The sequence below is a fragment of the Lygodium microphyllum genome, chromosome 13 (assembly GCF_053477565.2).
Source record: "Lygodium microphyllum isolate KBCC chromosome 13, Lygodium_microphyllum_v1.1.10, whole genome shotgun sequence".
NCBI classification, from domain to species: Eukaryota; Viridiplantae; Streptophyta; class Polypodiopsida; order Schizaeales; family Lygodiaceae; genus Lygodium; species Lygodium microphyllum.
In genome coordinates, this window is record NC_141147.1 from 153,008,149 (window position 1) to 153,020,960 (window position 12,812).

A 12,812-nucleotide genomic window follows, 5' to 3' on the forward strand; every position below is an offset into this window, starting at 1 on the left:
ACAGACCATATGGCAAAGATGCTGCTCTGGTGCCACAACACTGCACAATGATAAGATGATTAGAACATAAGCTGCACTTTGAGGATGCCTACCACCATAGTCCCACACACACTAACAGCAATCCCGCAAGGAGTATCTCTCATGCTAATAGGCTAAATAACAAAAGCTGTCTATAAACGAGGATTTTCACCTATTTATTAACAACGGTGTGGCCTTTCCAAACCACAGCTGTCCTTTCTTTCCTTGTTAATGTTTTCCATACCAGGCATAGCTTGAAATCCACTTTATTTTCAGAGGTATCCATACGGGCATTGCACCAAAAGTGTGCACATGCCATGCTTGTATACAGGGGCCCGGATACAGAGTCTACACATGATGCAAGCACACTTGAGCAACTACTTGCAAACACCCACTGACATGCAGAAACATTGAATATATCCATACATAGTGTACCTCGCACACCAGGTGCATACACAAAATATATGGAGCTTTGGCTTGAAAACCGTCCCATGTTCAGTAATTACATTGTTTCCAATTCAGCCTTTGAATATTTTCAAGAGACTTAATAAGGTATTCCTTTCTTTGACCCGCTGCTATGACACAGATGTAAGAAAGAACCTTTGTACGATCATCCTTCCAACTTCACTGCTCCAAGTATTAAGTCAATTAATAAAGGCGCACAGCATGCACCATGCAAATGGTTTCTCCTCAAACTCTTCACATTCTGCAAAGCAGCACTGGGAATGATGATGGGAGGTAGTAATGCTAAGCCCAAATTGTAAGATGCTATCCCTTGTATGGAATGGAACTTGCTGAATGCACATGTTCTAGATCAGCAAGTAAATGTCCTGACATCAAGACTTTGTAGAGCAGATGATAGAATACACTTCTTGCGGTGTTCGTCTGATGCATGTGTCTGCCCATGCATCACTCCCAAGAACACTGCAAAATATTGGCAAGCAGAAGCAGACCTTTGGTCTCCTGGAATCTGCAGCAGCAGGTCCCCATCTGTTCCTCCTTACAGCACCTTCTGTGGAGCTACCTAATCTTCACTTTCTTCATTTCCAACTTTCAGATGGAGATGCTTCTCACGTTTCTGGAACTCAGTAATGCCTTTTCCACTTCCAGTAACTCCAACCTTTCCTTTAGGATCATCCGGAGACTTGAATATACTCTCCCGCTTACGACCGGTAAAAAAACCCACCTGCACCCATATAGACATGAGAAAACAGTTTTTCAGGCAGCTTAAGAATCTGGTACTATAGCAGGCATTTTTACAAGTTAGCATATCAAACTCATACAAAAGACAAATCTAAAGCTTCCTCATTCCTGCCCACAGGCAAATAATAGCTTTTCCACATGGTGCACAAAGGATTTTAGAAGCAGAAACCTTGCCTGTTTTTGCAACATCCTATGATGGCACTTACTAACTTGTTTTAAACTGGCATATTTTTTGTGCATCAAGACATGTTGATGGTCTAAGGGAAGTACAAACTTGTTTTAATGCACAAATAGGTGGACTTCAAAACATGAAATGTTTGGATCATTTGGAGCTTTTTTCGACTTTAAGCTAAAAGCTCAATGATAGGCACCCATTATGAAACGTTCTGGACATGATAATAATCTGGCAGAAAGATGTGAAATGTACTTGACTGTTTAACTCCTGAGAAAACGAACCACCACAAATTCAACTGTTACATCCTTTCAGCTGATGACATTTACACAATGTAAGTGTGCCACGTTTAGTGGTGTCCGTGTTCTAAAGTGACTCTGTGAATGGTCCAGTACTGATAGCTCTTGAGCTACCTAGTGCTTTGAACAAATAGATACACACAAGCATGCACGCACACAACTAAGTTCATACAGATGACATTTGCATGTATAATAACCTGACAACTATTCAGGCCAACCCCAAGAAAATCTTCCATGTTTGTTTCATAAAGCCACTCTCGAATCTCGAGAAAACCATACAAACACATTCTAGACTCAATTGGCACTAGCATTCAAGTAACAATATCTAATTCAGTATGAAAACTTTTAGCTTGTGACTTTTTTTTTCCAAAAAGGCTTTTCGCTTGTGTCCTATTCACCAATATGCACAGGCCATGAGAACTATACTTGCCCTTTTCACCCACCCCTCCTTTTTTTGTATTCCTCTTGATTTTCCTCTTTTAAATGAAATTCAAATACTTCACAGGCAAATAATCTTAAGTACACTGCATGTTCAGTTGTATGCACCTTCTTGGACTTGCCCTTGGCAGACTGAAATTGTTGCCAAGCATTCTGGCGCTTATTTTGAGTTATCTCCATCTGCTCTAGCCTCATTTTTGACTTGAATGCATGAATCTTTTTCCTCTTGGCAGCTTTCTGACAAGCAGAATCACACCATCAGAAGCGTGTCTCTTGACGTCTAGAAAAGTAAGAACAGAAACTCACCACATCTTCAGGATCATCTGGATTTATACGTAATTTGGGAGGCAAATTTTTTGGCATGATATCCACCTCTGCACATGCAGCAATTTTGCGCTTGATTGCTAACCTAGTCGCCTCTGCTTCCTTCTCTGCTTCTAGGAGAGCATTTCCCTCGGGTTCATCCACCTCCCTTTCTCGCACATTGTCAACATCAACCTGCAACAATAGTAATTCTTTTACTCTGCAATAATAAATATGAAAGCATCCCTTCTTTTCAATTTTCAACACCTAGCACACATTGCTTGTGTACTATCATGTGAAATAACAAATCAAAAAAGAGACGGCCCCACTCCCAAGCTTTGAATAACCACTTCATCAATGCAAATAAGGACCAAATTAAACATTTTGAGGGCACCAATATACTGATCCCGAGTTTGAGAATTCACTGCAATGAATAACTAAAACTCCCTGTATGGAATTGAGCACCATGATAAGGTGTTAAGACTCAGTCCCATCCATTAAATGTTGCCAATCAGCAGTTACTAGAACACCAAACACAAAAACTAGCCGAGCCAATAAAAGAGGCAGAAAGATTTTTCATCCAGGCCTCATTTATTAACATCAACAATATCATAGAAATGACATACAAACCTGTGCACATACAAAAGGGAATAAAATGACCTTTATACTGGAACAAAATGTGCCTGGATTCCCCTATTATCCAACCCCTCAAAAAAAAGTATCATACATAACTAGAAAAGTAAATCCATTGCCCAATGACCAGAGACCCAACACAAGACAATAGGGCCTTTGAGCTTTCTCAAAGAGCTTGTATATATTGTATGGAAAAGAGATGGACAAAATATTTATGGTCATCACCAAAAGTGCATCCCACACAATACACAAACATCTTCCTTTGCAAAGATGATTTAGGCTTTAACCATCCATTTAAAACTTTAATACAGGTATGAGGTTCAAGGGACAACTATTTATGCACACGTATATTTGTGTGAACATGAGCTTCGGTCACTGGTTACAGGTCCTTAACCAATTGATGAAAATAGGGCTCAGGGTGATGTGACAGGCATTAACCTTAGTCACTAAAAGACACATTAAATACTTCTAGAGTCGTGTGATGGCTGAGTGATAAGTCGCAGCAGCTCTCCACTCTTTGTCCCATCACTTATCTGCATTGACTCTTCTCCCAACAGATTGACTGCATCTCTTTTCTCTATCCTCCAAACTATCAACCCTAAAACTTGTTGTTGAAGTAAACCTAATTTCCACACAGTCTTCTCACAGTTTTCAGCAACCTTTCATTGATATTAGAGCAGTTCATTAGTGAAGGCCTAGAAATAGTCCAAGGAGAAGTGTCCAGCTAAAACAAGGTAGCCAGGCTGAAATCAACCAGTTTGCAGCAGTCTCAACTGTTCGAATAACAAACAGTTGAGAATGTAACATACCTAACAGCTACATACTGATCTGTCCTATGATCAAATTTGATTTTGCCGCCAAAAATTCAGGACAGCAGCAACTTCACCCTTGAATTTGCTGATTTTGGAAATGGACGGCAGTTCAAACTTCAAAAGGTGTGGCCAACAGTCAAACAAAACTTCTACAAGTAGTATCTGGGAAGTGTACTTTAGCCAATTCATCGTGTGACTTTGTCGGTTCATTAGTACACTTTGTGCAATTATTTATCTTTCTTCTTATAATTCAAGTGAATTAAATATAAAGGAACATAACAATGAAAGAAAGGGAAGGAAAGGGGATAAACCAACTACAAAGCATAAGCCTATGACTGATCCAAAGGTGAAATTTGAAGATGTTGATGAACATTAGTTTTTTGTGATGGTGGGGGGTTTAGGGTTTTGGCAGTGGGTGTGTCCAAAGCAGAGGAAAGGCCCTTATCAACAACAATGTCCCCACTTACCATTACTTTGCCGAAAGACAGATCATAGAGCTCGTATCCTTGGGATGTGATTGTAACCAACAAACACATGCTGCTTGGGCTTTGCATCGACTTTCCCCTCTTTTTCTTCTCAACATGAACATAGACATGCATCCAAATATGTGAAAATGAGCAAAAAATGCTTTTGTCCAAAGAAAGTCTCAAATGGAGTCATCCTGAAATGCAACAGTCATGGACCTGTTGCAAATGTGAATCCCTCTAGACACTGCTTCAGCTGAGAGGGTATGAGACAAACCCTGGTGCTCAGGTATGGAACGGGCCATCATCAATATGGTCTCATAGAAACTGCTTCACCTGAGAGGGTATCAGATAACCCCTAGTATTCAAGCATGGAACAAGGCCCAGGCCATCTTCAACACAGTCTGATTCACTGCCACAACAACATTCTCTGACAGTGTGTTTGTATTGGGAAACTCCATCCATATGCCATGCTACCTACAAAGCTTGTCAAACTAATTAGACACAATTGGTTCAAACTCCTCAAATCCTGAAGGCTGCTTTTCAACAAAAGACTTCCACTCTCAAAATCAGGAACAAGCTCCAATTTAAGATCCAGAAAATAGGCTCAAACATATGTGAAGAAGTCATCAACCAAGATGATGAGGTATTTGGCTTACCCTAAGGAAGCCGTGCACATGGGAGCACATAAATCTCTATGTACCAACTCCATAGGAGTACTCAATAGATGTCTTTGTTGAGCTAAAAAAAGTGGATTACACATTAAACCTTCATTAGGTCATTAAGCACCCCAAAACTCAAACTTTAATGCACAAAGTACTTCTATGTGCCATAAGAAAAATCCCCCACTTTTTGGGGGTTCCATCTCTATAAATAGATGGCAATTATAGTCACTTGTATCCCCACTTGCATCTTGTCTCATTCAGTCCCCATCACATGGCCAACCTGCTGACGTCATCTTCTGGAGCTATCATGGGCATCTTGCTGCTACCGCCATCAACTCCAGTTGCTACCATGGCTGCAATTTTGCCCAACTAACAGTTGTCATCATATCCAACATCATTGCAACCAGTTTCAGCCTACATTTTTGCTGTTCCAGCTGACACCTGACTGCTGATCACTATCTACATCAATTGAATTGTCTCCTCCACATCTTCAGCACCTGTTTTTCCTTCTCCAACTACCACCCTACTGATCCAAATCAGCTCCCACTATTGTCCCCTTGCTCCTAGTGGCTCATCTTGCTTCGACATTCCTCCTACATGCTGCATTTTTGTTGCATGACCACTACTTCATCAGTCTTTCTGACACCTCCATCAGCTAGCTCCCATGAGAACTATCAACTGTTGAACACACAGTTGCAGTCATACTCGTATGATTAGAATTCTGAGCATATTAAGTATGGAATCAAGGAGTATGAAAAATATATCATACTTGCTCTTCTTTTGGACCCAAACAAAAAAGTGTTTAGCTTTTTGGATTCCTAAAAATCACTTGTTATTGCCTTGGATTCAGTGCAGTTTCTTGGAGCAATAAGAGCAGCCTGCTCTTGCTCTTCCATGGATGGAGGCTGTGTATCAAGCATTGCCTTCTACCACTCAAAAGATGGTATGGCTCCACCACATGCTTGTGGAGATCGGTTTTTCACATGTAAGACCAATATTACTTTGGGATGACAATTAAAGCTTGATAGCTATTGCAAAGAACCCCATCTTTCATGCTCACATGAAGCACATTGAAGTTCAACACCACTATGTTCAACAGTACATCCTGATTCCAAGCTAAAGGTGGTCTTCTGTCCTATTGCAGACAATGCAAAGACATCTTTAGAAAGCCTCTACCACAATCTTCGATGCTTCATCACATACACTTTCTTGGCCTTCAGTCACTCCTAGGATCCAAGAGGGGTGTCAACATTCCATAGTCATCTCCTTCCCTGTGGTACGTGTTTGAAAGCTTGATAGTGGCCTCACAATCCAAGCGTGGCCCCCTCAATCTGCTCTCCATTGCTACCAATCCACTGTCATGCACCAGCACATCTGACAGGTCAAACAACTAGTCAAACAACATTTCATCATCACTATGCAAGTCTAACTCATCTCCAACATCACGCCTTCTTGACCAACAAGTCAACCAGTTCTCCTATCATCCCCTACTTTTGCATGCTGCATTTCAAGCTGCCATTATCACCAAATCATCAATACTTTCATTCTCTCATCATTGCTTGCTCCTCAATCATTTTCTACCACATTCCAGCACCCTCACTGACGCAGACCACCAGCATGTAGGGGGAAGACTTGTATTCAGGATTCATTCTCACTTTTACTGCATATTTGTTCCTTTCTATGTGTTATTTCTGTCTCTCCCTTCCCTTGTCTTTTTGTTTCATGATCTTCTTCCATTGTGCCCTCTCATAAACAGGCACCCTGTAAAGAAATGATATGACAAACATAGAAAATGTAAAATGAAGGACAACAAGTAGAACACTATCTATACAAATGCTGAATGAGAATGCATGGATGATAATGAAGATGATACAATCAAGGGGCTTCAAATCTCCATGTGTCCAAGACTTGGACAAAGGTGGCTAATATTGATGTTGAAGTGGTCATTCTCCATGGGATCCCGAGACACAGCGACAAAGTAGCAACAGTTTCAAAATGTCTATCGATGTCAGAGTGTGTCATTCTCCAGGGGATCCTGAGACACAGCAACAGAGCAGCAGTCTCAAAATGTCTATCGATGTCTGACAAAGATGGTAACAGTGTAGGGAGCTGTCTAGCTGAAAATGCACATGCTAGGAATATGTTTAATGACGTCAACAGTTGGAATGACCTCCACCTATCAAGCAACCAACAATACAGCCTGTGCAAGCAAGAAACAAAGGTACAGCAGCTCCGTTAAAACCGGCAGCAGTGAAACACAGGTTTCCTCTGGAGGTGGCAGCTATGGGAGACTTCCAAGATGCTGCGCTGCCTGCTCTGACAGTAAACACAAGGTACAGCAAGCATCAAAGGCTCAGAAGAGTCCACTATTAACAGGGTGGAAGCTGTAGACTGAAAACTAAAGTGTAGAATAGCTGGAAATCAGGTCAGCCAACTGTGTAGGGGGCTGTGAACAGCAAGGGCAGCACTTGAAGGGCAATGTGAGGGCTATTGATGGCTGGCTGAAATAAAGAAATTGAGGATGCACAAACAGAAGGTTCCTAGATGATAGATGACGGAGACAGATTTCTTGAAAATGATGGAAGCACGAGTGTGTTTATCCTCCCAGCCACGCCTAGATAAGTGCTGGCCCTCAAAGCTCATCTCTTTGCCAGCCGTCAACTTCCTGGAGTCCTACTATTCCTGGACTCCCTTACTCTCTAGGCTCCCCTTAACCCCGTTCGGGCGCCCAAGAGCCCGGACGGTCATTCTCGTGCATGTTCCCCTAAATTTACCTTAATGTGACATTAAATATTCCTTTTAATGTCACATTCCACACTTATGACCTTAATGTGACATTAAATATCACTTTTAATGTCACATTAATGTCACATTTCCTTCCCCTTAAGAATCGGTTTCGTCCTCGAAAACGATATTTGGAATGTCTAACTGTAAATCGGGAAACCTTTTCTTTAAAGTACTTACTCGCTCCCATGTTGAGCTTTCTTCTGAACAATCTTTCCACTTAACCAAACATTCTTGATAAATAGTATTCCTCGTTCGTCTATTACGAATATTCAATATTTTTTCTGGTTCATGTGGATTAGATTGGTCATAAAATAACTCCTCAATATCATCATTTAAGATTATATTATCCAAATCACCCAGCTTCTTTCTTAATTTGCTTACATGAAAAACTGGATGTATTTTACTACCAGCAGGTAGTTGGAGCTTGTAAGCCAATTCTCCCACCCTTTTAAGTATTATGAAAGGACCACAATACCTTGGTGAAAGCTTTGGACAATGTCCCTTTTTCATAGTTTTAGTTTGTTCAGGCACCTTAAGATAGACCAATTCTCCTTCTTCAAAGGAGATGTCTCTACGGTGAGGATCTGCATATGCTCTAGCTCGATTTTGAGCTTTTTTAATATTTTCTTGAGCAAATTTTAACATACTATTCATATCCTCCAAAAAGTCTTTAGCTGCCTGAACCTTTTCCTTATGCAGTCCTACTGCAAAAGGAGCTCTGGGCTGAAATCCATACATCAACATAAATGGACTATATCCAGTGGAAGAGTGTTTGGCACTGTTATATGCAAACTCTGCTATCGGTAAATACTCTTCCCAATTAGTTTGCCTTTTGCTTACATATGCCCTAAGCATATCTTCAAGAATTTGGTTAACCCTTTCAGTTTGCCCATCTGTTTGCGGGTGATCCGCCGTACTCATGCTAAGTTTAGTATCCAATTTCCTAAATACCGCACGCCAAAAATGGCTATCAAATTTTCTATCCTGATCAGAAACTATATTTGCCGGAAGGCCATACAATCGGTATATGTTCTCTACGAACAATCTAGCCAATTCTAGTGTTTTAACATCAGTTGAAGTTGGAATAAACCTAGCCATTTTGGTTAACCTATCCACAATCACCCACACAGAGTCGTGCCCCCTCTGTGTTCTAGGTAGAGCAACAATAAAGTCCATGGAGATACTCTCCCATTTTCCCGAAGGAATTTCTAATGGATGGAGAAGTCCTCCCATTTTTAATTTTTCAGCTTTATTAACCTGGCATTTATTACATTTGACCACATAGTCAAGGACGTCCTTATTCATTCCAGGCCAATAGAACTGCCTTTTAATAAGACTATAAGTCTTATTAACTCCTGGATGTCCCGCACTAGGGGTATCATGACACTCAAAGAGTATCTGGCGCCTTATTTCTATATCTTTCGGGACACATACCCTACCCTTGTAGAGTAAATAACCATTATCAATGGTAAAATTCTTCCACTTGAATCCAGTTTGAGCAACCCCTAATGCTCCATTTCCTAGTTGAACATCCTCAGATATTCCTTCCTCAGTAGAAGCACTTTCATTTGGATCCCCATTTTTTATTGCTTCCCATATGTTGGAATATGCCGGATCAACCTGGCATTTCCCTTTTAAAGATTCAAGCAAGTTGGAAGTGAACTGAGTAAAACTCAATTCATTAATGATGGGCATTCTGCTGAGTGCATCAGCTACTATATTATACTTTCCTTTTCTATATCTTATCTCATAGTCGAACTCTTGGAGGAGTTCGGCCCATCTGGCTTTACGCCCATGTAAATCTGGTTGATCATTAAGCCACTTAATGCTTTCATGATCCGATAAAATCAAAAGTTCGGCACCATACAAATAGTGCCTCCATTTCTTCATTGCATGTACTATTGCATACAGCTCCCTCTCATAAACAGAATAATTCTGTTTTGCACGATCTAATTTCTTGCTTTCAAAAGCAACTGGTCGACCTTCTTGTAATAAGACCGCGCCTATTGCCTTATCACTGGCATCAGCTTCAACCACAAATGGTTTATTGGGATCCACTATTAATAATACTGGAGCTGTAGCAATAGCTACCTTGAGTTTTTGAAAACTTTCATTTTGGTCTGTTCCCCAATTAAAACTTTTCCCTTTCCCTTTAATTTGGTCTGTCATTGGAACAGCTATTTTGGCATAATCTCGAATGAATCTACGATAAAATCCAGATAAATCTAGGAAGATCTGCAGCTCTTCCAGGTTCCGTGGAGGTGGCCATTCAATAATTGCCCTTACTTTTTCTGGATCCATGTTGATTCCCTCTTTCGAGATTATATGCCCTAAATATTTGACCTCTTGTGCAAAGAATTCACATTTAGTTTTCTTCGCATAAAGGGAACGTGTTCTTAACAGTTGGAATACTAATTGTAAGTGTTCCAAATGTTCTTCTCTTGATTTACTAAAGATCAAGATATCATCCAAAAAGACTACTACAAAATGTCCTAGATAGGGCCGTAAAACACTATTCATCAGCTTCATAAAGATAGCTGGTGCATTAATGAGGCCAAAAGGCATCACCAAAAAATCATAATGCCCGTATCTAGTACGAAATGCCGTCTTGGAAACATCTTGTGCCTTAATTCTTATTTGGTGATAACCTGATCTTAAGTCTATCTTTGTGAAGAATTTTGCCCCTTGCAATTGATCAAAAAGATCTTCCATTTTGGGCATAGAAAATTTATTCTTCACCGTTATTTTATTAAGTGCTCTATAGTCAACACAAAGTCGCATAGAACCATCTTTTTTCTTTACCAATAAAATCGGTGAAGCCCAAGGTGAATTACTAGGTTGAATAAATCCTTTATCCAGGTAATCCTTAATTTGTCTCTCAACTTCTTGATGCTGTGTTTCACTTAACCTATACGGTGGTTTTGAAATTGGGTGTGTATCCTTATTTATATCAATTGGGTGATTTATTTCACCCCTATCTGGTGGAAGGCCACTTGGTAAATCAGAAGGAAACACATCTTTAAAATCATCTAACAAATTGTTCAATTCATTATTAACATTCAATTCGCAAACATAAGAAAATTGTTGCTTTATATTACAGAAAGTAAAAGTATTCTGTACAGGAAGAGACCATAGCATATATACCTCACAAACTTCCTTCTTTATCAGCTTCTGAACTTCAGTAGAACACAGCAAAGGATTATCAGATACTTCATGTTCACCTTGAATGACAAAAGTCTTACCATCCCTTTCAAATTCGAGTGTATTATGGTGATAGCTACGTTTTAAGGATGGTTCCAATCCCCATAGCCACTCCCTCCCTAGAGCAATATCAGCTCTTTTCATGTTCATTATTTGGAAATCAAGCTTATCTTTATATCCTTGAATCTCGATTTCCAAATTGGATACCATTGTATCCCATATTTTATTGTCTTGGCCTTGCATCATACGAACAACATATTGATGCTCACTGTTATGTTGGGGAAGTTTCAATTTTTTGACAAGTGCATAATTTATAAAATTATGTGTGGCAGAGTCATCAATCATGACTCTAACCCGTTTTCCAGCTATCAATCCATGTACTCTAAGTAAATCATGTGGCCCAAAAGTAGGCTGCCACAAAGAAGTTGACATACAACACTTATGTTGTACATCCATGTGCAAGACCTCTAAAGATTTGTACTTTTCATGGCCCTTTAATTCTAAGGTCTGCACTACATGGATTTGTTTTTCTTTTCCCTTGCCCTTGTCCTTTCCTTTGTCTTCCCCCTTTTTCTTTTGAGGGCAATTCCAAGCAGCATGGTTAGGGGATAGGCAATTAAAACACAATTTTTCTTTTTTGGCCTTATCAAAGTCATCAGGACTTAACTTTGACCTCATATATGGTTTCTTTTCAAAAGGTTGTTTTTTACCCTTGAAAAATGGTATTTTTCTTTTAAATTTGCCCACAAATTTTGAGGTTTCTAATTCCTTAGACTTGGGCTCCATATCAGTAAGACTGGTGAGTGTACCTGGATGCGTACTATCTTCATAAATTAATGCAAATTTAATTGTCTCTTCAAGCGTCTTAGGTAAACTCCGTTTTTCTTCCTTTTTACAGGCTTTATCCAATCCCCTAATGAATCCTCTTGTTTTTTGGAATTCATCAATTCCTTCCAGTTTGAGGATTATCTCACGATATTCCTCCAGATATGTCAGTAGGGGCCGTCCCTTTTGTCTGACATAATCCCAATCTTCCCAATTTCTTTCCATTTCATTTTCAGGAAGAAATTCTTTTAAAAAGACGGATTCAAATTGAGCCCAAGTTTCAGGTATTTTATTCGCCTCCTTTAAAGTTCGCCACCACTTATATGCTTTGGGTCCCAAAGTTAAACTGGCCTCCAGTGCTTGGAGATGTGGTGGGGTATTTTTCAATTTATGTAAATCTTCCCATTTTTGGAGGAAATTAAAGATTGTATCTTTATTCCTATCTTTTTCCTCCCCGTAAAATTGAGATGGTTTCATATCCTTTAAGACCGGATTATCCCTCAATTTATGATAAGTTTGGGGTTCTTTAGGATCTCGCATAGTCACATCTAAATCTTTCGATGAAGATGGGACATCTGAGATTTCTATCTTATTTTTATCTTTTTCCAACAATAAAGTCAACTGAGATTTTATTTCAGTAAGTGTTTGAGTTAAAAATTCCATTTGAACCCCCTGAGTTTGCACACGAGCAGAAAGATCATCGAATTGCTCTCGCGTGGCAAAAAATTCTTCCCATTGTTCTTCTTGTATGTCTGGTTCATGGGGATCTACCATAGGTTGATCCCCGGAACTAGAACTTTCCATTACCCTTTCTTTCCCTTTTTCTGGCATTAATACACTGGAATTGGAAAGCAAAAATAAGAAATTTGCATACAAGATAAAATACTTCCCCGATTTTTAATGGCAGGCTGTGGCTTCAGTTATGTATGAAGGCTGTAACTTCAGTTGTGTATGAAATTTTTCTGCCTGTCTCACAACAGTCGCAGTCCTAT

The 12,812-nt window shown here is 39.7% G+C and overlaps 1 protein-coding gene across 1 annotated transcript in view; it reads right to left on the minus strand.

The window, feature by feature from the left end:
* Window positions 1-205: 205 nt before the first annotated feature.
* LOC148027366 (nucleic acid binding/RNA binding protein) overlaps window positions 206-12,812 on the minus strand; it is a 52,165-nt gene continuing 39,558 nt past the window's right edge. The window contains exons 6-8 of the mRNA XM_087691933.1: window positions 2,437-2,628; window positions 2,239-2,367; window positions 206-1,204 (exon numbers count right to left, since the gene is read on the minus strand). Of these exons, the coding sequence (XP_087548059.1) occupies window positions 1,043-1,204; window positions 2,239-2,367; window positions 2,437-2,628 (483 nt within the window). The 3' untranslated portion in view covers window positions 206-1,042. The remainder of the gene's footprint in view (window positions 1,205-2,238; window positions 2,368-2,436; window positions 2,629-12,812) is intronic.